This window comes from Musca domestica, unplaced genomic scaffold (assembly GCF_030504385.1).
Source record: "Musca domestica strain aabys unplaced genomic scaffold, Musca_domestica.polishedcontigs.V.1.1 8, whole genome shotgun sequence".
Classification (NCBI taxonomy): Eukaryota; Metazoa; Arthropoda; class Insecta; order Diptera; family Muscidae; genus Musca; species Musca domestica.
Window position 1 is genome coordinate 16,773,222 of NW_026712409.1, and position 25,751 is coordinate 16,798,972.

General features: G+C 32.8%; 1 protein-coding gene across 6 annotated transcripts in view; it reads left to right on the forward strand.

Annotated features, from left to right (window-relative positions):
• The window catches only part of LOC101896207 (potassium/sodium hyperpolarization-activated cyclic nucleotide-gated channel 2), a 164,417-nt gene extending 141,035 nt beyond the window's left edge, over positions 1 to 23,382 (forward strand). For all 6 annotated transcript variants that reach the window (XM_005177059.4, XM_005177061.4, XM_005177063.4 and 3 more), the window contains 7 exons: positions 16,851 to 17,000; positions 17,102 to 17,178; positions 17,257 to 17,568; positions 18,577 to 18,671; positions 18,731 to 18,819; positions 22,499 to 22,815; positions 22,898 to 23,382. In XM_005177059.4, the coding sequence (XP_005177116.1) occupies positions 16,851 to 17,000; positions 17,102 to 17,178; positions 17,257 to 17,568; positions 18,577 to 18,671; positions 18,731 to 18,819; positions 22,499 to 22,815; positions 22,898 to 23,033 (1,176 nt within the window). In that variant the 3' untranslated portion in view covers positions 23,034 to 23,382. The remainder of the gene's footprint in view (positions 1 to 16,850; positions 17,001 to 17,101; positions 17,179 to 17,256; positions 17,569 to 18,576; positions 18,672 to 18,730; positions 18,820 to 22,498; positions 22,816 to 22,897) is intronic.
• The last annotated feature ends 2,369 nt before the right edge of the window (positions 23,383 to 25,751 follow it).

The following is a 25,751-nucleotide window of genomic DNA, read 5'->3' on the forward strand; positions in this document are numbered from 1 at the left end:
CATAATTACATAAATAATATATATATTTTTCATTTTGATTATTCATTATTCATTAAATTATTTATAATAAAAAATATTTAGTTAATATTAACTAATTATTGTTGTTTTATTAAATAGAAAAAATCTAAGTAATCCATTCATTTAATTACTTATCGACTTATTATTATTGACTAAGTAATTGATTTAATTAATTAATTTTTTTATTTGGTATATATAATTTAAATTTATTTTATTAATGCTAAATCATTAATTAATAATTATTAATTTTATTAGTTAGTCCTTGAATATATTTCAATTTGTTTTTATTATTTACTAAATAATTAACTAATATTATTTTTTCTAATATAACTATTTATTAGTTTATTATTATCTCTTACTAAACTTTGATAATTTATGTTTAATTAATAATTGAAATAATAAGATAATTATAATAGTTAAGAATTATTCATTGTTAAATTTCCATAATGTTTTATAAAATAATTTCGATATTTTTTAATATAAAATAAATTTCAAGAGCTTTAATTTTCAATATAAAATTATGAACATTTCTTTAATTTTGTAGTTTTGATTTTTTTAATTCTCAAAGAAATTACAACTAAATATTTGAAACACCAAGTTTATTTCGTAATTTATTAGAATTTTGACTTAAAAAAAAAAAAACAATTATACTTTTCAACTCTTTTTCCAACTTCTAAAAAAAGCTTTCATAGCCTTAAAACCTAAAATACGAACACAAAAACCAAATAACTCTAACAAGCAATGCTATTCCGAACTATTTTTCCAAACTCTTTCTTTTCAAATAAACAACTTATTTTTTTCAAACAATCTCTTTTTCCTCATACTAAACTTGAATATTGTTTTGTTTGAATTAATTGAACTCCAGCAAAAAGAAAAAGAAAGAAAAACTGGAGGAATGAACGCAGTTACTTTTCCCCTTTCGTCTCAAATGGTTTTGTGGGAGGAAACTAACTGCGTCTGCAAATACACGGGGAACTGTTCACAGCAGTTCCTCGCGTATTTGGAATTTTAATATTATTTTGCTTTTGTTACAAGTTTTTCTTTGTCCAATCTAAAAAAAAAAAAAACAAAAAATGCGCTTCTATCACCGTCTTAATGCAATGCAAAGCTATAGCGTTTCTTTTGTACTGGGGCGGATATAAGGTATTGGCTTAGCAGCAGCTCACTCTCCACTTCCCAGCCAACCCACCTCACATGCCAACACAACCACACCAAACACCCTTCAACACAGCTGCCGTGCCAATACCTCTTACCATCCCATGCAAATGCCAAATACCAAAAAACAACAACAATTTAAGCATCCAAAGACGCTATAAACCAAATAAATTTGTGCTTGGTTTTCTTTTTTCGATTTTTCTCAAATGCACTTTTGATGTTTGTTTATAAACGACAGGGGGTCTTCACGATTTGTTGCACACGGGCGGGCCCAAACAAGTTTGTTTTTGTTTGACAGAGGATTACAAATCGAAGAAGGATTTGTCAATTCCTTGGGCCCCGTCTTGAATACCATTTTAGAATTTGAGCAAATGCTGAACACCCCTAACGCTTTTTATTAACAAATATGTTTAAAAATTCTGCCCAACAATCAACCAACCAACCAACCAATCAATCAAACAGCAACCACAACCAACCAACCAACCAAAAAAAAAGCACTGACAACAAATTAAATGTTTCCTTCATTGTTTGCATGAATGAAAAACAAAAATTAAAAAAAAAAAGAAAAAGTTCTGCAACACATGTTACGGGGTTGCACCTGATTTTTTTTTTTTTTTTTTTGCTCTAAAGAAAAAGCACAGCCCATCATTTGTGTTTTTTTCGAACTCGTCCAACAAAGAACAATAATTTTTTTCATTCACTTACCAATTAGCTATTCCCTGAATTTATGGCTAAGTATTGCTTAACCTCACATTCCAAAACATAGGTTATTTCTTTTTTTAGAAGGTGTCTTCATAGACCCAATATTTAGGGATTTCTAATATCTAGGTGTCCAATGGAGACTCTTAGAAATTATCTGAAAAAATATTACGAGGCATATTATATATTAAGAACTTTTAATTCACAATTTCATTTAGCATCAAAAATATTCTATAAATATTGCAATAAAACATATCATTTCAATAATATTTTGGATATTTATTTAAATAACATAATTTTTTTACAGATGTAGTTTTAAATAAAGGCTAAACAAAAAATTATAATAATAATATTTAACTTACACATCCCATGGATCGTATACATTATGTCAACACTGATACGACCTGGTGTACAACGTCCATGCATTAAATAAAATATGTCTTAAGCTATACAAACTACGAAAAATTAGTCCTCTGTAGTTGAATTTTTTTTTCTATAGAAAAAAATCCTCAGCTGCTGCGGGTTCGTTTTCTTTCCATAGAAAAAAATCCTGAGCAACTGAGGATTATTTTTTTATATCGAAAAAAATCCTCAGATACTGAGAATCAATTTTGTTCTATAGAAAATAATCATCAACTACTGATGATAAATTTTTTTCTATAGCAAAAAATTCCTCAGCCAATGAAGATCGATTTTTTTTTTCTATAGAAAAAAATCCTCAGCCACTGAAGATCGATTTTTTTCTATAAAATTCTAACTATTTTATACCTACTTCTATAAAGAGTATAACCATAAACGGTCGTGACGATATGAAAAGACTTTAGATACACATTTGCAGATAGTTTCTTTGAAATTTAAACTGCTTAGAGTTTATTGACCCGAGTTATTTACAATGATGAATGAAATTGAAGATAGAACTCTTTTTGATTTTTAAATTCACAGTTCCAATTCCTTATGATAAGAGCTACATTTTTGTTTAAAGCAAACGGTTACTAGATGCAAATCTGAGAAAAAAAAATAAAATTATTGTACTCTCCACCATACTATGGAGTATATACTAGGTTTGACATTCCGATTGTAACTCATCAAAATACGCATTTTATAACCCATAAAGGTCAACATATTATGCTATGTAGATTTAGCCAAATTTCCTTAGAGATAGCAATAAGAGCCACCATGTCAGGCATATATTTATCTATAGGGTTCACGTTTTGTACAACCTCCATACAAAAAGGAAAAATTATAATACTTCAAGATTTCATACTTGGAACCGTTTCTCCAAATGTATGGTTAAAATACGAGCTTTGAAATTAGGCTGAACAATTTGTTTTTTTTTTTTTTTTCTAGAATAGGCGATTTGCTTCACATTTGTGCAACACTCCCATGCAACATTGCCTTCCGATTTGTGGAACTCTGAATGTTAAGGAGCGCTGTTTACATTTAGGTCAATATTTGGAAAAATGGTCAATATTTGGCCACTATTTGATATAGCCTACACACTGATTTAAAGTATGATTAAAGGGTTTCTCAAAGCATAATATCCAGACCTATCGTGAAAATTTGGAATTGATAAATGAAGATTTCGAATAAACAACTGAAATGCCATTCGTTTGGTATTTTTAGTTCTCATTGCATAAAACATCACCCTTCAAGCACGATTTAATATCGTTTCAGGTTTTGCAATTTCTAATTTTCAAATCTTCATGTGAAGAAAATATCCTCGTAAAATACCCAGACCAGGATTGAAGATCCTATAACCTGTATATTAAAGTTTCTCGATTTTGTTTTCTGAGTCGAAGTTTGATTCAAAACTCCGACAGAAAATTATCGATTCAAGTCAAGCCACATTTTTTTAACTTAATTTCTGAAATGTAGTATCGTCTCGTTGTTTATTAACAACAATTTAAAAGGCGATTTTATCCTTTACTGTTCCCTTTGGTACTAATGGGTTTTGAGAGACATGTTTGGGCGTTTACCTTGGAATGTAGACTTGTTTTGACACTATTATAAATTGGTATGACCCATTCAAATCAGACTCCGTCTGTAATATTTATATGAAATTCTGAATAGAAGAAGTGCTAGGTCAGGTACGAAAATGGATAATTTCGGTCCACTTCATCAAGTACCTCCCCCACAAAGAGTCAAAATTTTGAATAATTATAACTCTTATAAAATGTGATGTAAGTGCCGATTTTCTTCAAATTACTCATGTCACAATATTTTTATTAACCCAATGTCTGGTATTAAGATTGAATATGCGTGAAGCAAATAAAACACGAAATTAACATTCGATTACATCCAGGCTTAGCACATCTCAATATTCCCGTAAACACAAGTCCTGCTATAAGAGATTGGACGTTTTTTAATTTAATTTTGAATAGCCAAAGCGATCATAAAATCCATAACTTATATATGTCACAAATTACGAAACAAATCGGCGATTCTTTATAGCTTGCTAAGTCTAAATATTTCTCTTAATTATGATTTCGCCTAAAATTGGATATAAATGTTTGATTTCCTTCAAATTTTGCACACACCAATATTTTTATCTGTATTGAATGAAGTATGAAAATGGAATGCTTCGGTCCGCTATATCTTTACCTCCTGCATATTTCCACATTTTCCAAAAATTTTCACATATCTGATATAAAGTATAGGAAGTAGTCGGAAGTATAGCCCAAATCTGGCACGTTATAATATTTTTATCAGTCTTAGGTCAGATACGAATGGCAAAACCGACTGATACTATTTTACTTGTTATACCCTCCACCATAGTATGGAGGGTATATTACGTTTGTCATTCCGTTTGTAACACCTCGAAATATACATTTTAGACCCCACAATAGATATTCTTGATCATTATAAAATTCTATGTTGATTTAGCGATATCCGTCTGTGGAAATCACTCTAGCTTCCGAACGAAATGAAGTAGGTTGATAAAATGTTACTCAAATGTATATTATGTCTGCAGGACTTTTTGTATTGAAAATGGGACATACCCCAATATAACGGTACCTTCCAATATTCCAATATTTTAATGATTTTAGCCACATTATTCACCGGAATTGTTTCAAATTTGGAATTTTAAGTTCGTTTTTTTTTTTTATTTGTTTGAAAATTGCCAAAATTCGTTGCAAATGGTGGAGGGTATTCACAGCTTTCTTGCTTGTTCATTAGAAATAAAATATTATCGGCCTCATTTTTTTTTTGGAAAACTGAAAAATTGACCTCTAGGAAACTGTGTAATTTACTATAGTAATATTTACATGTGACGTACTGTAAATGTATGCTCAGGACCCACTAGCTGGTACTACCTTTATTCCATATTAAAATTGTAGACGACCAGATTCTCAGTATTCCAAAAAAGACGAAGATATTGTTTCCAAGGTCGAACACACGCTAGAGACCACCCTTGCTTGCAGCGTACTTATATTACTGCACTGTTTTGTACCAAATTGTTTGGGCGCCACATAAGTTGATGATTTTCGGTATGAAGAACAAATATCCTCAAAAAAACACTTTCAATCTATAATCAATTCGGTGGAAACAAGAATTTATTTTATTAGGATGACTTGAAAAAAAAAATGGATATTTCCTAAAAACAATTTATAGCACATTTTTTGTTATTTTTTATAAAAATAATTTGAATATCACAAAAGCATACTTCAATCAAAAGCTGAATTTTAAATTTCTTATGAACCTCTTTACCGATTTTGATAATAGAGCAGTGTTGTCTTGTTTGTTCGGTACACAATAGTATTTGTTGTGGCGAAATGGTCAGGCTTAATTCCTTTATTGTTGTTTTTATAAAAACAACGTTTGTTTATTTGTGGAGAACGATGGTAATGTTTACCAGAGGCTAAGACAGGGAATACCTAGGTTTCGAAAAGATTTTGATAGTCGTTAGGCCGATTGACGACTAATGATGTTCCTGACCGAACAAAACACCAGCTGTCTTTACGATCAACACTTAAAGAATCTTAGTTTAAGGTTTCACTAAATTTGTTTCGATGATGTAAAGAAATCGGTCCGTCCGACCTTTGTCCTTCTTTTGCTGGTTTCATTTGTTTTGATTATAATAAAGATATATTTCACGAAATAAAATGTCTTACGAAATGATATGTTTATGTAATATTTGTAGAATTTATAAAATTAATATTGTTACGAAAATATATGAAATTCCCATAGAAAAAGATTTTTAAATTATAAGCCCGTCCACGAACTTAATTTTGAATATGCAGTCTAAGGTATGCGCATTAAGCAGATATTAAAATATTTCCTTATATATTTTTTTTATATCATTTTTTTTTTTTTTTTCAATTTTATTTCCAAAGAATTTCAAATCTCTACCACATTGCTTTTAAACATTTCTTTTTTAAGAATAAATATAATTTTTGATATTTTTCCCTTTAATTTTTTCCAAAGCCCAAAAATGTACAGATACACCCCCAGTTAAATTAGAAGAGAACAACAAATGATGCTTCCTTTAGTTTGGTTTTGGTTTCTTCTACTTCTTCTCCAACTTCTGCTCTGGCTCCTCTCAGTCTATCACTCTTTTTAACTCTATGTCTGTCTCTTTCTACTTTAAAAAAAATAATAATATGCACCTGGAACAAATTTAAATTAATACAAAATAATAGAAATTTTGAAAAGAAATGCGAATTTATATTTGAAAGAAACAAATTTTGAAAAAAAAAAAGTAAAAATTAAATAAATTCAAAAAAATGGTGTCTATGGCAAAAAAACTGCTATAATTAATTTCCATATTTGAAGTAATGATTAATATTAATTTGAAAATTTCAACTTGTAAATAGCTTGATGAAAATTATTACGGTAACTACAAATACAAAAAAAATTATAGCACCAATACTCTCTTTTTTTAATTTCAATAATTATTTATTTATTGATTTCTTTGATTAAATAGAAAATTAAATTTACAAAACCAAAAAAAAACAAAAAAATAGAAATTGTTGTATATTTTGTGTATTATGTAAAAAAAATAAATGAAAATATTTTAATAATAATTTCTGAAAATTATTATTAACCCAAAAATTGATCAAAAAAACATTTCAACCCTCTCTCTTTTGCCAAAAAAAAACCAAATATGTTTTTTAAAAAAATGATAAATAATTTTACACTTTTCTATACTCACAAGTTTTTTTTTCAAATTGGGAACCAAAGACAAAAATTGAAAATAATATCTCAAATGAAATAATTACTAGATTGTGCAGAATCGATGAATTGAATTAAAGAAAGCAAGATCCACTTTTAAAGAAAAATTAAAACTAGCAGCTAAACTCAAGCGATAATTTCGTTTTTTTTATGTTCCGGGCCTTGGTAGAGGCCTCTGCTAATGTTGGTAGAAACCCGTTGAGACTTGAATGTAGTAAACATTTTTAGATTTTCTTACTTCTTCTGATTTGTTTTTCGGTTTTATCCATTTTCTTTGACAAAGTAGTGAAATACATTTTTTTTCTCTTACAAATCTTTTAAAGAAATTTTGTAGTTTTAATATTTTTTCTTTCTTTCTCTTAAATTTAAATTATGTAATGTTATTGTATGTATGTTGTCTCCTCCCAAAACTCCTTGCAGTCAAAAAATACTATAGAGCACCAAACTCTCCTAAATAACTTTTGCAAATGGGGGGTTTTCGCTCTATCTCTCTCTCTCTCACTCTTGCGAAAAACCCCCCTCTTTTAAGATCCTTTCAAATCTCTATATTTGCCAAAGTCCAGTCGAAGAATAAGCAATGCTAATTTTTCCAATAAAACAAAGAAATTTAAGCAAAACTACAATAACAAAAAAATAAAAATTATTTTGTATTAATGTTTAATTGTTCCCTTCTCCATACCCAAAACAAAACCTAAAAAAAAAACAAAACAACGACCACAGAAAACATGGTTTATACAAGATAAGACATAAAAAACAACAAACAACGCCTTAAAGTATACTAACAAAAAATATCCTAGATGTATGCAACGAATTTTGTTACAAGTTGTAAATGTTTCCATTTAGATAGCTGTGTTGTTGTATTTACTAATAATATTGAACGATTTTCCTTAGATGAAAATAGAAAAAAAATATAGTTTTAAAAAACAGTTTTACTTTTTAAGTCATTCCATGGGGAAAACGGATGAAAAGGGGGGGGTTTCACAAAAAAAAATAATTAAATAAAAAATAATTAAATAAAATAAATTAACAAAGAAATAAATAAATTAACAAAGAATCAACTAAATGAATAAAAATAAAATATTCAATATTTAAATAATGAAAAAATAAAAAAATAATGTATTGAGACTACAACCACCCAAAGAATATTGGTTGGAAACGTGGACCTGGGAGGTACCGTTATATGGAGCTTATCCGATATACCTTTGTTGAAAATTTTCTGTAAGATGGCTTTCTCTCCCAAAATGGCCTAAATACTAATTTGTAGCCAAATCGATTGGAAACAGTTTTCAAGACCCTCGAAGTATGTAAAATCGGGAAACATTGACCCACATTGAAAATTTTTCTGCGAAGAGGTTGTATACCCCCTTAAAAACCAAGATGGCAAATAAGGGCCTAATAAATAGAAAAATAGTTGAAATCAGAAAATACCTTCATATGAGGGTTGTATCGCAACAAAGGTCAATGTTGATAATTTTTTTCTTACTAAAATGTGGTCGAGTTAAATCAGGAGGTACCATTATATATGGCCGTTTCTCTGAAAAGAGGTTGCCATTCCATTAAAAAGCAAGATGAAAAAGTAAGGACCAAATAAATTGAAAAATATGTTCAAGACCCCGAAAATAGCTCAAATCAGGGAATACCTGTAGATGAGGATTATATCGCAACATAGGTCTATATTGATAATTTTTTGTGAGAAAGGTTTCTTCTTAATAAGAACTTATGATCTGGAAAATGTGGTCAAGACCCTCAAAGTAGCTAAAACCAGGAGTTACCTTTATCCGGCCGTTTCTCCAATATATTGGAATTTTTCTGCGAACCAATTTGTAGCCAAATCGATTGGAAACAGTTTTCAAGACCCTCGAAGTATGTAAAATCGGGAAACATTGACCCACATTGAAAATTTTTCTGCGAAGAGGTTGTATACCCCCTTAAAAACCAAGATGGCAAATAAGGGCCTAATAAATAGAAAAATAGTTGAAATCAGAGAATACCTTCATATGAGGGTTGTATCGCAACAAAGGTCAATGTGGATAATTTTTTCTTACTAAAATGTGGTCGAGTTAAATCAGGCGGTACCATTATATATGGCCGTTTCTCTGAAAAGAGGTTGTCATTCCATTAAAAAGCAAGATGAAAAAGTAAGGACCAAATAAATTGAAAAATATGTTCAAGACCCCGAAAATAGCTCAAATCAGGGAATACCTGTAGATGAGGATTATGTATATCGCAACATAGGTCTATATTGATAATTTTTTGTGAGAAAGGTTTCTTCTTAATAAGAACTTATGATCTGGAAAATGTGGTCAAGACCCTCAAAGTAGCTCAAACCAGGAGTTACCTTTATCCGGCCGTTTCTCCAATATATTGGAATTTTTCTGCGAACCAAATAAATTGAAAAATAGGTCCAAGATCCAGGAAATAGCTGAAATCAGGGTTATATAAAAACGGAGGTCTATACTGATAATTTTTGCAAGTATGGTTTGTTCTTAATAAAAACTGGGAAATGTGGTCTAGACCCTAGAAATAGGTAAAATCGGGAGGTACCTTTATATGAGCGCTACATCCGAAACATTGACCTGAATTGAACATTTTCTGAGAAGAGGTTTCTGACCCCATTAAAAAGCAAGATGACAAATAAAGGCCAAATAATTTGAAAAATATGCCAAAGACCCGGGGGGCTATACAAAAACATAGAATGACATGACCCATGTTTTGTACAAATGATTCTGCATGTAACCCATAGGCCTGTATCAAATTTAGAAGCTCTATGTTAAATATTGCGAAGTATAACTCGAAATATTTGTGGCCCTTTGGTTTTGGTTAGGACCATAAAAAAAGTTTGGCCTGGGAACCCAAGCCCCTTTTGAGATTTTGATCTTTTAAACGAATACTATCACCTCCAGTTGGAATTCCCCACCTCCCAGAGATTAGTTATTGCACAATGTCATCAAAGATATAAATTAGCACAGGACTTACATCTACAGAAAATATATCAAAATTCTCTTTTCTATAGAATAAGAGGGAAAAGTCTTTGAAATATAGAAAACCTCTCGAAAGCATTTTCCCTAGAAGACCTCCATAATTTATTGTATACCTAGAAAACCTCTGGAAAGTCTAGAAGATTTCTGGAAGCCCTTCTCTCAATAGAGCTGTAAAAGATGCTTTAGATTACCTCTGGGAGGCTTTCTCTCTACAATACACCTTTGGAATGTCCCGATTGGTTGTTGCACAGTGTTATTAAAGATATAAATAAGTAAAGGGCTCCTGGACGATTTTTCTAAAAGGTCTACCATCAACAGAAAATCTATGAAAATTCTCCTTTCAATTGAAGAGGAGAGGAAAATCTTCGAAATATTGAAAACCTCTCGAAAGCCTTTTTTCCCAAGAATTCCTTGTATACTTAGAAAACTTCTGGAAGGTCATAAGACTTCTGAAAGGTATTCACGCTAAAGAAGTCCTCTGAAGGTCTAGAAGATTCCAGGAAGCCCTTCTCTCAATAGCGCTTTAAAAGATCCTCTAAAAGACTTCTGGAAGGTTTTCTTTCTACAGTACACCTTTGGAAAATTTTCTCGCAATAGAAAACCATTGAAGGTTACTTTACCTGAAGACTTCTTCGAAAAGGTCTGCTCACATTTATAGGTCCTTGGACGATCTTCTGGACGATCTTCAAAGATCTATCTCTCAAAGGCTTGGGAGTCAATTATCTGTAACAGAACTCTGGAAGATTTCTTCTACATTTAGAAGTTTTCTGGAAGATCCTCGGCAATCGTCGGCCTCGAAAACATCTGCTGAGACTTTATGCTATAGGAGTATTAGTTAAGATCTTCCACTCATAGAAAACTTCCAGGAAGTCTTCTCGGTATTAAAAATCGTTTGTCTATGGAAAGGTCTTCTACCTAAAGCAGTCTTTTGGAATGTCTTCGGCGTATAGAAGACCATTTATCTATATAACACCCTTGGAGAAACCCTTATATAATTGCAAGACATCTGTAACGTTAGGACTATAAATATGCTTATATAAATAAAATATCTCTGGAGAGCCTTCTGGCAATGGGTGCCAACTGGAAGAGAAGAATCCTCTGAGAGGTCTGATATAGCGAAAAGACCTGCCAAAGTAATTCTACCGAAAATGAAAAAACCCTTCAGAGTTCTGGTTTAGAGGGTTTTCTACATCTAGACGTTTTTCCAAAGACCATTTATAAATAAAAGACCTTCCTTTTGAAGCAACAAGACTCTTTGATTTCGCACTTATAGAAACATTTCGGGAGATCTTCTCGCTATAAAAGTCTATTGGGTATAGAATATCTATTGCCTAAAAGAGACCCCTGTAAAGACACTTAACCATAGAAGACAATGGGTGTCCAGTGGAAGATGTTTTATATGCAAGAATCCTCTAAAACGTCTTCTAAAGCGAAAAGACCTACCAAAGTAATTCTGCCGAAAAAAAGAACTTTCGCTTATCTTCCTTAGAAGTCATCTGAAATGTTTTCCGTCATAGATGATCTCCAAAGCGTTGTCTACATATAAAATAACTCTAGAAAGTCTTCCGACAATGGGTATTCTCTGGAAGAGAAGAATCCTCCAAGAGGTCTGCTATAGCGAAAAGACCTACCAAAGTAATTCTACCGAAAAAAGAACTTCCGCTGATCTTTCTTAGTGAGATTACCTTTCATAGTTCTTCGATAACTAGATGACCCTCCAGAGTTCTGGTTCAGTAGGAAGTCCTTCAAGGAATCATTTGTGCATTGAAGATTTTTTACGACTTTCTATAGCTAGAAGAGTCTACAGAAGTATTTTTTGATTAACGATTTCCTAGAGGGTTTTCTACAGGTAGACTTCTTTACAAAGCCCTCTAATAAATAGAAGACCTTCCATCTAACACAACAAGGTTCCTTGTGTATTCTCTCGTAGAAGAAGAAGATCCGATTGTAGAAAACTTCCGTGAGGTCTCTAGACGTCTTTTCAAAGCCTTTTTATAAATAGAACACCTTTCTTCTAAAACAACAAGAATCTTGGAAGTATTCTGTCGTCGAAGAAAAAGTAGATCCGCTTGTAGAAAACTTCCGGGAGGTCTCTGAAAAGTCTTTAATGTATGAAAAGGTCTTTTAGCTAAAGCAGTCTTTTGGAAGGCCTATAGAAATTCTCTTGCATATAGAATATCTGATATCTATAAAATACCTCTGGGAAGACCCTTACCTATAGAAGGCCTCTCGACAACCTCTTATATAGCTAGAAGACATCTGGAACGTCCTCTGTCAATGGAAGGCCTCTAAAGGTGCTTCAATACATAAAATACTTGAATATATAAAATACTGGAGAATCTTCCGACAATGGGTGGGCTCCAGAAGGTTGTCTTTTTATAAGAATCCTTTAAAAGGTATTCTGTTACGAAAAATCCTTAAAAAGGTCTTCTATAATAATAATTTAATCTTACAGAGGTAATCTTCAGTTGGAATATCTTTCATTAGATCAACAACAGCTAGAAAAACCTCCAGAATTCTGGTTTGCTTAGAAAGTCTTCGCGGTATCTATTAAAGATTAAAGATTTTCTAGGACTTTCCAAAGCTAGAAGAGTCCACAGAAATATTGTTTTAGTACACCGATTTCTCAGAAGGTCTTCGACAAGTAGAAGGCACCTCATTTTTTTCAAAAATAGAAGAACTTCCTTCTAAAACCTTAAGACTTGTTGAAGCATAGCATATAGCCCAAACGCTTTCCAAAGATATTTTAAGCTAAATGTCCCTTCAAAGGTTGTAGATGGGGGCCTTTCGGAGATCTTATTTCTTATAAACAAGTTCGCATAGGTCTTCCTTTTCAACATCCGTTTTCCCATCGAATGACTTTTCTTTACAATTTTTTTAGTTTTGTTTAATGTTTTAGTTACCTTTTTCCCCCCTGCCAAAGAAAATTGGCTATGGCTTAATTTTGTTAATAAAAAAATTAATAAAAAATAATTAATAGAAACTTGCAATTAATTGTATGCTTTGTTTTTATTTTCCAAACTAAACCGTCCAAAAAAGAAATGCAAACAACAAAAAAAGTTGTATAAATGAAAAAAAAAACAACGTAGCTGGTTTTTCGTTATTTGTTGTGTTGATTTTTCTACGTTTCGTTTGGTTTCCTTTTATTGTTGGTACGTTTTGAATTGCAATTTCCAAAAACTAAAATGAATTCCTGTTTGTATATTTGTGTGCGTGTGTGTATTTGTTTGTATGAGTTTTTTTTTTCTTTGAAATTAACATTGAGTGGCGGCAGCGTCTAATATTTGTTTGTTGTATAAAAATTACTTTGCAAAAAAAAACAATATTTTTTAAGTTGTATTTATTTACTTTTTCATTGTGTATTGTGTTGGTGTATTTGTTTATATTTTTATTTTATGTTTTTATATTATTTGTTTGTATTCAAATATTTATTTAGTTTTATATTTATATTTAATCTCAAACTCAAAACAAACAATTGTTTTTTTACGACACACAATTGTTCTATTTACTTGGTGTAGTGTTTTGTTCATGTATCTGAATAAAAAAAACAGCAACAAAAGCAACAAAAAGTTTTATGTTACAACCAAACAACTTGGATGTTGTGTTTACTCCAACACACTTCAACACACAAATTTGCTTTGAATTAAAAAAAAAAAAAAACAAATATATATAAAATATGTTGTATTTCTATAACTCATAATTTCATTCATGTGTTCCGAATACGGAACAAAAAAAATGGGTAAAGGTTTCAATATGGCAAGGAAATTAACAAAAACAAAAAATACTATTTAAAACTTAAAATTAAAAAAAAAGTAAAATTGAGAAGAAATGTCTCAAAATTTAAAAAGTAAAAAACAGCTAATTTTGTTCGGGCCAAACTTATAATACCCTCCATGGAAGGAACCTGAAAAATTCAAAAATACCATTTAAATGATAACCTTTGTACGGGGGCTATACGAAGACGTGGACCGGCAGTAAGTAAGTAATTTATTGTAATAGGCTGTAGTACCCATTAAAATCTTCAAATACGAAATTTTAAACCATTCCGGCGAATAATGTCGCTAAAATCATCAAAATACCGAATAAAGGAAAGTAGAGATATATGGGGGTTATGTGAAGGCGTGGAATTTCATAAGAAATTTTTTGTCATAGGCGGTACTACCCGAAAATTAAAACAATTCGGATGAATGATGTCCCTAAAATTATCAAAATACCGAATATCGGGAGATACAGTTATATGGGGGCTATACGAAGGCGTGAAACTTCATATGAAATTTTTAGGCATAAGCTGTAGAGCCCATTACAAACTTCGAATACGAAATTTGAAACAATTCGGGTGAAAGATGTCGCTAAAATCATCAAAATACCGAATATCGGGAGGTTCCGTTATATGGGGGTTATACGAAGGAGTGGACCTGTACGAACAATTTTCTGTCATAGGCTGTAGTATCCAATACGAACTTCAAATACCAAATTAAAAACAATTCCGCTGAATAATATCGTGTAAATCACCCAAATACCGAAAATAGGGAGGTACCATTATATGGGGTCTATACCAAGACGTGGACCTACATGACCCATTTTCAATACCAAAAGTCCTGTAGACATATTTGAGTAAAATTTCATCAACCTACTTCATTTCGTTCGGAGGTGTTACAAACGGAATGACAAACTTAATATATAAATGGAAACGTACGTCCCGAAACTCACTCGATTTGGGCTGATATTAGCCATTATTTGCACAATAAACCTGAAACCGGTTAAGGATATATATGGGAGCTGTATCCAAATCTTAGCTGATCTCGATAAAATTTGGCAAAGGTATTTCCGATCTCTATAAGATATCTGGTACCAAATATCACTGTTGTCGAATGCATATTACGAGGGACTTCAACATCAAGTCCGACGAAACATATATATGGGAGCTAAAGCTACATCTGAACCGATTTTCTCCTAATTTTATGTACTTGCTTCTAGACTGAAGTCGGTCGGATGTGCCACAATTCAGGTCCTTTGGACTGATATTGGTCATTTGGTGCACAATTAACCTAAAATCGGTTTAAGATATATATGGGAGCTATATCCAAATCTGAACCGATAAAATTTGGCAGAGGTATTTCTGAGCTGTATCGGATGTCTGGTACCAAAAATCATTCATATGGGGTGCATATTCCGAATGTGAGTAACTTAAACATCAAATCCGATGAAAAATATACATGGAAGCTAAAGCTATATCTGAACCGATTTTCTCCAAATTGTATGTACTTGCTTCTAGACTGAAGTCGGTCGGATGTGCCAAAATTCAGGTCAATTGGACTGATTTTGGCCATTTGGTGTACAATTAACCCGAAATCGGTTGAAGATATATATGGGAGCTATATCCAAATCTGAACCGATCTTGATAAAATTGGGCAGAGGTATGTCTGGGGTGTATCTGATATCTGGTACCAAATATCAAAGAAAAGTGATTCTATGAAGATTCTCAAAAGTAACTATGGGTCTATCTTACTTCCTTCTCCATGTTACAAACAAATGCACAAAGACATAATACCCTTACCACTATATGGTGTAGGGTATAAGAATGACTATACAAACAAGCTGTAAGTTCGGCCGGGCCGATCTTTGATTTTGGCAATTTTCAAAAAACAAAATCCGTTAACAATTCTGTTAACATCCTAAAAATACCGAATGTAGCCGTTATATTAGGATCTATACGACGACGTAGACCTGCAATAGGCAATTTTTGTCATAAACCATTACAATAATCAAATGCGAAACATGAGTAAAAAATTTGGTGAATAATGTCGCTAAAATCATCAAAATACCGAATATCGGGAGGTACCGTTATTTGGGAGATATACGAAGACGTGGACCTGCACAGACAAATTTCTGTCTTAGAATGTAGTATTCATTACGAACTTCAAACACCAAATTTGAAACAATTCCGGTAAATAATGTCGCGAAAATCATCAAAATACCGAATATCGGGGGCTATACCAAAACGTGGACCTACATGACCCATTTTCAATACCAAAAGTCCTGCAGACATAATACACATTTGAGTATCAACCTACTTCCTTTCGTTCGGAAGCTAGAGTGATTTCCACAGACGGACGGACATCGTCCAGACATCTTGGATAGGAAAGGTCTTTTTTTGGTTGAAGGTATTTTATTTATAGAATATCCTCCTTCCTAAAAACTACCTTTGAATGGATTCCGTGTATGAAAGATCCCTAAAGCTCTTGCGTTTATCGAAGATTTTCGTGGAGGTTATTTATATATGGATGACCCTCCTATCTATATCTGGATAGTCTTCTGACTTTAAAATATTTCTTGAAGGATTTTACTCCACTTCTTTGAGGGAATTTCTGTAGGGCTTCCCTTGAGTGGCTTATTTTTCATTAAAATTCAGACATGTTTTCGGATTTTATTTTTCAAACCAAATTTTTAGAAACATTTTTTAAAACTATTTAAAATACTGCTTAAATTTAAATGCAATTTTTTAAAAAAAATTTCCAGAATAAATAAATATAAGAGTAAAATAATTTTTCCCCCCTATATTGAAACCTTTGCCCTGGTATCCATGAAATGAAAACAATGTAAATGTGTTTGTTTTCTCAAAAAAAAAAAATATACAAAAGAAAAAACCAACAAATTTTCAATCATCTCTCAATCTAAATGTTTGCATTAACCATATATATTTACAAATCAAATCTGATATGATTGGATGTTTGTTTTGTTTTTTTTTTTTTTTTTTTTTTTTTTTTTCTTCTTTTTTTCCGTTTTTTGTTACAAATTCCAAAAAAAAAAAACATTCTTTTACAGTTTCTGAATATGGCTTCGGTCTTTATGCGAATTTTCAATTTGATTTGTATGATGTTGTTGATCGGCCATTGGAGTGGTTGTTTGCAATTTTTAGTGCCAATGTTACAAGGGTTTCCCTCGAACTCATGGGTGTCGATAAACGAATTACAGGTAGTTAAAAGAAAAACTTAAATTATTTTCATTTTATAAATAAATTTTTAAAAAATCAAAATTCAAATTTTAACATATCACAATTTCCACCCCACCACCAGGAGTCATATTGGCTGGAACAATATTCATGGGCTTTATTCAAAGCCATGTCACATATGCTATGCATAGGTTATGGCAGGTAAGTCTCAAAGAGAAAAACGAAAGAGGGAGAGAGAACCTCCAAAGAACTCAATTCGCGTTTTTGTTATGCCCTTAGATTTCCTCCCCAGTCCCTGACCGATATGTGGTTAACAATGTTATCGATGATATCGGGCGCCACCTGTTATGCTCTGTTCCTGGGTCATGCCACTAATCTTATCCAGAGTTTGGACTCGAGTCGACGTCAGTATCGCGAGAAGGTCAAACAGGTCGAAGAGTATATGGCATATCGTAAGCTGCCGCGTGATATGCGTCAACGAATAACGGAATATTTCGAACATCGTTATCAGGGTAAATTCTTCGATGAAGAGTGTATTCTGGGCGAATTGAGCGAAAAGCTGCGAGAGGATGTTATCAATTATAATTGCAGGTAAATGACAAAAAAAACTTAATTAAGTTATTATGAATTATTCTCATTATTTATTCGTTTTTTTAAATGTATTTTATTTATTATTTATTTTAATTATTTATATTTTTTTCGTATATTGAATAAATTAATTATTTAAGTTCGGTCTGGCCGAATACTCTCCACTATTTGGAAAGAATTTGGCAATTTTAAAAAAAATAAATAAAAACAAAATATAAATCCGTTAAAAATTCTAAAATCTTAAAAATACCGAATTTAGCAGTTATTTAGGGTCTATACGAATTTTTCGTATTTTTTCAATTCCGCTGGATAATGTCGCTAAAATCATCATAATACCAAATATCTGGTAGTACCGTTATATAGGGGCGATAAGAAGACGTGGACCAGCACAGACAATTTTCTGTCATAGTCTGTAGTACCCATTATGAACTTCAAATACCAAATTTGAAACATTTCCGGTAAAGAATGTCGCTAAAATCGTCAAAATACCAAATAACTGGGGGGTACCGTTATATGGGGGCTATACGAAGACGTGGACAATTTTCTGTCATAGTCTGTAGTACCCATTATGAACTTCAAATACCAAATTTGAAACAATTCCGGTGAATAACGTCGCTAAATTCATCAAAATACCGAATATCGGGAGGTACCGTAATATGGGGCTATACGAAAACGTGGACCTGCACAGACAATTTTCTGTCATAGGCTGTAGTACCTATTACAAACTTCAAATACCAAATTTGAAACATTTCCGGTAAATATTGTCGCTTAAATCATCAACATATCGAAAAAACGTAAACCCACATGACCCATTATACTTAATATATCCTCCATACTATGGTGGAGGGTATAAAAATGATTAACAAATTAAGAAATAAACAACAATTATGAATGATACAAAGATGTTAATACAATAAATAAATACATAAATAATTGTATAAATAAATTAATTATTTACTTAAATAAGCCATGACTAATAATATCCAAATTTTAAATTTTCACCCCCACCAGATCTCTCGTTGCGTCAGTGCCTTTTTTTGCAAATGCTGACTCCAATTTCGTTTCCGATGTCGTTACAAAACTTAAATACGAAGTATTTCAACCAGGTAAGGCATTCCAAAGAGAGGATTTAAATTTTATACTAAATTTTCTCTCTCTCCCTCAGGTGATATTATTATAAAGGAGGGTACAATCGGTACCAAAATGTATTTTATACAAGAAGGTGTGGTCGATATTGTTATGGCCAATGGAGAGGTAAGTTGAATAATGAAATCCATCTTTCTTTTAAATGTCCAACCTTTATCAGAGTTCTGTCTAAAAATGATATTAATAAGGTCCATATAACCCCTAGAAGGTACCTACTAACAATACGAGATCTGGTCTTTTTCTCTCAAAACTCTGGAAAGGTCTTTTTATTGACAAAACTAACTATGAATAGCTATGGATAGCTTCAAAAAAATCATTTCCCCATAAAAGATATAATGGCCTTATATTTAAATAAAACAAAACCAGTAAAGAAAGCCTTACGGTACCGACTTTGGATATTCAGTAAAGCTTCACATAACAATTAAACGTTTTTATGGGAGAATTAAATCATACAAGCTATGATTGTAATTATAATTTAAAGTTCAAAGGACTAAATATGCCGATGAATTTGTATCTTTTCAATTCGGGCTTGTATTGTCCATTTGGTGCACAATTAACATGAAATCGGATAAAAATATATATGGAAGCTATATCCAAATCTGAAGCGATCTCGATAAAATTTGGCAAAGATATTTCTGAGCTGTATTTGATATATTTCCCTGAATATCGTTCTTACGGAGTGCATATTACGGCTGTGGGTAACAAATACAACAAATCGGAAGAACAATATATATGGGAGCTATAGCTATATCTGAACCAATCTCAAATTTGGCATACTAGCTTCTAGACTCAATTCGGTCATTAGTGCCAAATTCCATCCCATTTGGGCTAATATTATATGTTTGGTGCACAATTAAAGGCAATTCGGACGAAGCTATATCCAAATCTGAACCGATCTCGATACAATTTGGCAAATATATTTCTGAGCTGTATTTGATATATTTCCCCAAATATCGTTGTTACAGAGTGCATATTACGGCTGTGGAAGACAGAAATAACAAATCGGATGAATAATATATATGGGAGCTATAGCTATATCTGAACCGATTTCGATCAAATTTGGCATACTTATTTTCAGACCTAATTTGATCGTATGTGCAAAATTCTATACAAATTGGGCAGATATTACACGTTTGGTGCACAATAAAAGGCAAATCGGACGAAGATATATATGGAAGCTATATCTAAATTTTTACCGATTATCTCCAATATCAATAGGGTTCGTCGTTGGGCCAAACAAATGATTTGTGCAAAATTTCATCTCAATCGGATAATAAATGCGACCTGCATTTTGTTCACAAGAATACATGGACAGACGGACATGCATAAATCGACTCAGAATGTGATTCTACGCAGATCATCAAAAGGAACTATGAGTCTATCTCGTTTCCTTTTGCCTGTTACAAACAAATGCACAAAGACATATTACCCTGACCACCTTGTGGTGTAGGGTATAAAGGGTACTTGTTCTTATCTCTAAGAGACCGGAAAAAAAGAAAAAGAAAAAGAAGAGAAAAAAGAAATGTCTTCTTACTTTAAAAAGTCACAAGATCCGCATATGTATGTAGAAGCATTGTTTGCTGCCGAAGGAGCTCCTGAAGGTCTATGGAAGACTTTGAATGATCTGGGAGACCTGGAGAAGGCCTTCTCCGGAAAAGGTATTCTGGTTAGCCGGAAAAGGTATTCTGGTTAGCTATTTAAGCTATGAAAGACGTTCTTTTATTTCTAAAAGAGAAAATTGAGGGGGAAGGCTTCTAATTGGAGAATACCTGGACAGGGTTTTCTATTTATCAAAATTGTTGAGTTCTCTCAAAAATCTCGATAATCTTATTAATTTATAAAAATCTACCAATAGACCTGGAGAACTTCTAGATGACTTGAAAAGAACTTTGGATACAGACGTCCTCAAGAAGATCTCATGCCTATTCTCCAGAGGAACCCATCTGTTATCTATAGCGAACGTTCGAGTCTTCTAAACGTAGATGATATGAAGTATCTCTTCTAGCTATGGGAAACCTCCAAAAGACCTCATTATAATTAATTTATAAAAATCTACTGCAGACCTGGAGAACTTCTAGATGACTTGAAAAGAAGATTTCATGCCTATTCTCCAGAGGAACCCATCTGTTATCTATAGCGAACGATCATGTCTTCTAAACGTGGACAATGTGAAGTATCTCTTCCAGCCATGGGAAACCTCCAAAAGACCTCGATTATAATTAGAAGACTTCGAGTAGCTCTTCTGTCTGAGGGAAATTTTAAGAATGTATTCTAGATATGGTTGACTTTAAGGTCTCACATTTCAAGAAGACCTGAAAAAAGTCGTCTGGGTGGAAAAGTTCTATCTTTTTGTAAAGGTCATAGAAGAGGTCTTCTATATGTAGAAAAGAGGAAGCTAGGGAACGTCTATCATCTTTCGATGGCATACACTTATCATAAATGACATGGGGAGATATTCTATCTAAAGAATAATTCCCTCATCCTGAAAAGATCTTGGGATAATTTTCAACCAAGAAAATATCCTCAAGAAGTTCTATAATACTTGACAAGATTCTTTAAATAAAAAAGGCCTGAACAATGCCATAGGAGACATCTATTACCCTCAGAGGGACGTACTCTTTCTATAAAGGATATGACAAGGTCTTTTATCGGAAGAACATCTGGAGAAGATTTTATCTCCCACTCGAAAATCTCAGAAAAATGTCAAAAAATCTTCTATCTTTGGAAGACCTTGAGGATTATTTGTAGAAGTTACTCGAATTAGGAAGGACTGAAGAATACCATAGAAGTGTCTATTATTTTTAAAGGAAAATCCAGTGCCTCTCCCCACTGTGTACGTCCCTGCTCCAAAAGTCCTTCTGATTATAAAAGACATTAACAAAATGTTCTTGCTTTGTAAAAACTCAAGAGGCCTTCAAGCGGTTCTTTTGTTTGAAAAACCTTTAAGAGATCTTCTATGTATGGAAAACTTTCTATCTTTAAAAGAAGTGGAAACGACATTCTGCCTATAGAATACTTGAAACCCGTTTACTATTAAAAAAATAAATTGAGGGTCTTGTAATTATGAAAAAACTGCAGAAGGTCTCCCATAAAATATCTAAGAAATTAAAAATGGTGATAAAAAAGTTCTGCAGATGATCAGACAATAGATCTTCTATTAAGGGAGTATCCATAGAGTTTTCCATTCAGACCTGAGATAGCTGGATTTGATATTTTCTATAGAAGTGGAGGACCATTTTCTTTAAGAAGTCCTCTACTACTCGCTTCTTATCTTAAAAGTCGTATGACATGTTCTATCCACAGATGACACCGTAGAGTTTTATAAGACCTTCTATAAGTAATGTAGAAGATACCTATCGGCGATCTTATGCAAAGCCATTATATAATATAGCTCCGATGGTCCTCTATTTAGAGGATTCATCTAATACAAACAAATATCTTTCCATGACCTTCATTTGTATAACCAAAAGTCCTTAAAGGACCCAAATAGCTAATGGAGAAGATATTTTAGTTATATAGAACCTGGAAACGTCTTATATCAATAGAAAGCCTTCGGTCCATGAAAAACCTGTTTGAAATATTTTATATATTCTTGGCTTACAGTAGGTTTCTGATCAACAGAGACAATACATAAAAGTTCTTGGAAAGGTATGAAAAATACCTTGGAAAAATCTTCAATAGGAGGGTCTGAGAAGGTCCTTTTGTTTTTGGTCTACCAATGCAACTTCGTAAAAACCTTTCATCCTATAGCTTTTAACATTATCTCTCTCTTCCTTCCCCAAAACAGGTGGCAACATCGTTATCCGATGGTTCATATTTTGGTGAAATTTGCCTGCTGACAAATGCCCGACGTGTGGCCAGTGTACGCGCCGAAACATACTGCAATCTCTTCTCACTGAGTGTGGATCATTTCAACTGTGTGCTGGATCAGTATCCGCTGATGCGCAAGACCATGGAAACGGTGGCGGCGGAACGTCTCAACAAAATTGGCAAAAATCCCAATATAATGCAGCAGAAGGATGAGCAGCTAAGTAATCCTGAGTCAAATCAAATAACGGCGGTGGTCAATGCGTTGGCAGCCGAGGCGGATGATTGTAAAGATGAGTGAGTATTGCAAGGAATTAAATTAGCTCTCTCTCTCTCTCTGTTCCTAATCTAATGTGTTCTCTTTGTTTTGGTATTCTAGTGACATCGACGCTAAAGAGAATTTATTGCATGGTTCCATGTCTAGCATAACAGAGCCCATACAAACCATACGAGAAGGTCTACCCCGTCCCAGAAGTGGCGAATTTCGTGCTTTATTCGAGGGCAATACTCCATGACACTGAGAAAAGCTTTCGTCGGCGTCGACACCAACACTGCAGCTGTATCAGTATCACAAACAGCTGCTGGCCATCAGTGTCTGTGGTGTACGGCGGGCCACACTGTGAAAATATATCTATCCCTCCTACTCCTCCCTACACCCTCTACTTCCTATGATAGAGCTAGCGCTACTGATCATCAATTAGTTCACTTAACTTTCATCATCCTCAGCATCACCTTCATTGGCATTACCTTTAGGATAAATCTATTGAAATACAACAGCAGCAACAAAAAAAAACAACAACAACAACATCATTAGCATCATCAGCCGCAGCAGCAAAACTAACAACAACAACAAAAAAGCAACAATTCAAACGCATTAGTAAAGCAGCAAACATGTTTATATATTTAACGAAAGAAAAAAATTCCAAAAAAAAACAAAAAAAAATACAAAGCCTCATTAGCTACTAAGCAGCCTGATATGAACAACAACAGCAACAACAAAAAAAGAAGAAAAAAAACGACAAAACCAACAAAAAAAATTACGAAAACAAAAATCTATTAGAAACTTAGAAACAGGGAAATTATAAGCAATATCTATGCAAGGGAAGAGATTTTTTTCAAGATCGGGATTAGGGACAAGAAGTTGTTTATGCAACTCAGAGAGAGCTAAGGCTCTTTTAAGGGATTCTTGAAAATCAAGGATTTTTAGATACTTTTTTATGCTTTGGCATTTTTTCGACCCTTGGGGACTCGACTTGACCAAGCTCTTAATTTTGATTTGCGATTTTTTTTGGGAGGCATGACTTTTTAGCAGGTCTATAGAGGTTCGAGTTTTATGGTAGCTTCAGAGTATTTTCTCCAGGGAGCTATTTTTAGATTTACCCCTTAAGAATCCTTAAGGGGAGTTTCATAGAGTCCTGAGTTAAATGCTCTTTCCTATGTTCAGCTCTTTGGGGCTATGGAGGCAAAAATTAATTGGGGTATCTAGAATTACCTCATAGGAACCCTACTAGAGCCTCGAACACCAATAATTCATTGAGGCTTTATTAAAGCTTTATTATATCTTGGCCTCAATGATCCATGAGGTTTCGATTTGACCGATCCCTGATTTTTTGGTACATTTTTGGGGAAAAAAGTGGGAAGAATCCTGAGAGTCTTCAGAATCACCTCTTGAATTTTAAGAGAGTCCCCACCTAAAGTCTTTACTGATTTTTCTAAGAATTGGTTCTCCAGATCTTGGGATTTCAACTAGGTCAAACCCTAATTTTTTAGGGAAGAATTATTTATTAGAATTAATTAATTTTTCTGTACTGAATTACATCTTGAGAGTTTTGCGAACATTTGAGACGTGATTGAAATTTATTATGACCAGGACCATCCTCAGATGCCTGATTTTTTGGTATATTTTTGAGAAAAAAAATTGGAAGAATCCTGAGAGTCTCCAGAATTACATCTTGAATTCTAAGAGAGTACCCACGCCCAACCGCTCTATTTTTTAGACTTTACTAAATTTTCTAGGAATTAGTTCTCCATATATTGGGGCTTCAACTAGGTCAATCCCTGATTTTTTTAGGAAGAATTCTTTTATCAGAGTCTGGAACTAAATGGTCTTACCCTTGAGAGTTTTTCGAACAATTGAGATGTCATTGAATTTTATTATGCCCAGGACCTTCCTCAGACTCTGGATATTTCGACTAAGCCAAGACCCCACTTTTTAGATTTATATTTTAAGGAAGGATCATTTCTTATCTGGGTTCCAGCGTTTAGGGTTTATCCAGGTTAGTATCTCTGGTTTTACAGCTCCTCGTGAAACATGTAGTCGAAAATTAATTGGTGTCGCTAGAAACACTTCTTAAAGTTCTACAAGAGCCCACAATTTCAAGAGTCTTAAGCACACGGTCTTTCTCAGGCTCTTGGGGTTTTCATTAAGCCATTTCGCCATTTTCTATATACAAGGGCAAGACGAGGCTACAAGTTCAAAAGTAAATTGAAACCCCTCAGGACAAGAAGGATTAAAAATTAGTCGGCATTTTAGAATCACCTCCCGGAATTTAGGCAAGACCCCCAAAATGTCTAGTGGCTTTTGAAGATTCCTTGGATTTGATTATACCTCGGCCTATTGAGCTTTCAACTGTTTTTGTTTCCATATTTTGTGGAATAATAAATTTGTAACGAGGTTATATAATCCAGAGTAAATCTTGATTGAGTTTTCTTATATCCACAAATTCTAGAACTTTTGACTAAGCCTAGCCCTGGTTTGGTTGATGAGATTTGTAGAGTTCCGAGACGAGTTTCCCCAGTGACTCGACTGATTGGTTTTTTCCAGACTTTTCTATTAAGAGTTCCACCAGAGCCCCAAAAGCCAAGAATGCTTTACAATTTTTTTTGGATTTTCATATGCCTTAGAGCCTCTCTTAGCTTTTCTCCAATTTTAGTTTGTATATTATAATTTTTATCTAATCATTTTAATTTCTAATATATTTTTTTAATTATTTTAGTTTATTTTTACAGTTATTTTAGTAAAATATACTCGAATTTTGTTAAATTTCTTTAATTAGAACTAATTTTAAACCCATATTTATAAGCACATGACAATTTCAACTTATATATCTCAATTTGTCTTTATTTATTTTATAGTTTAGGTTAATTTCTATCATTAAATATTATAAAAATTACATAAAAAATTAATAATTTAAATTATATAAAATATATAAATGAACACAAATACATACTCA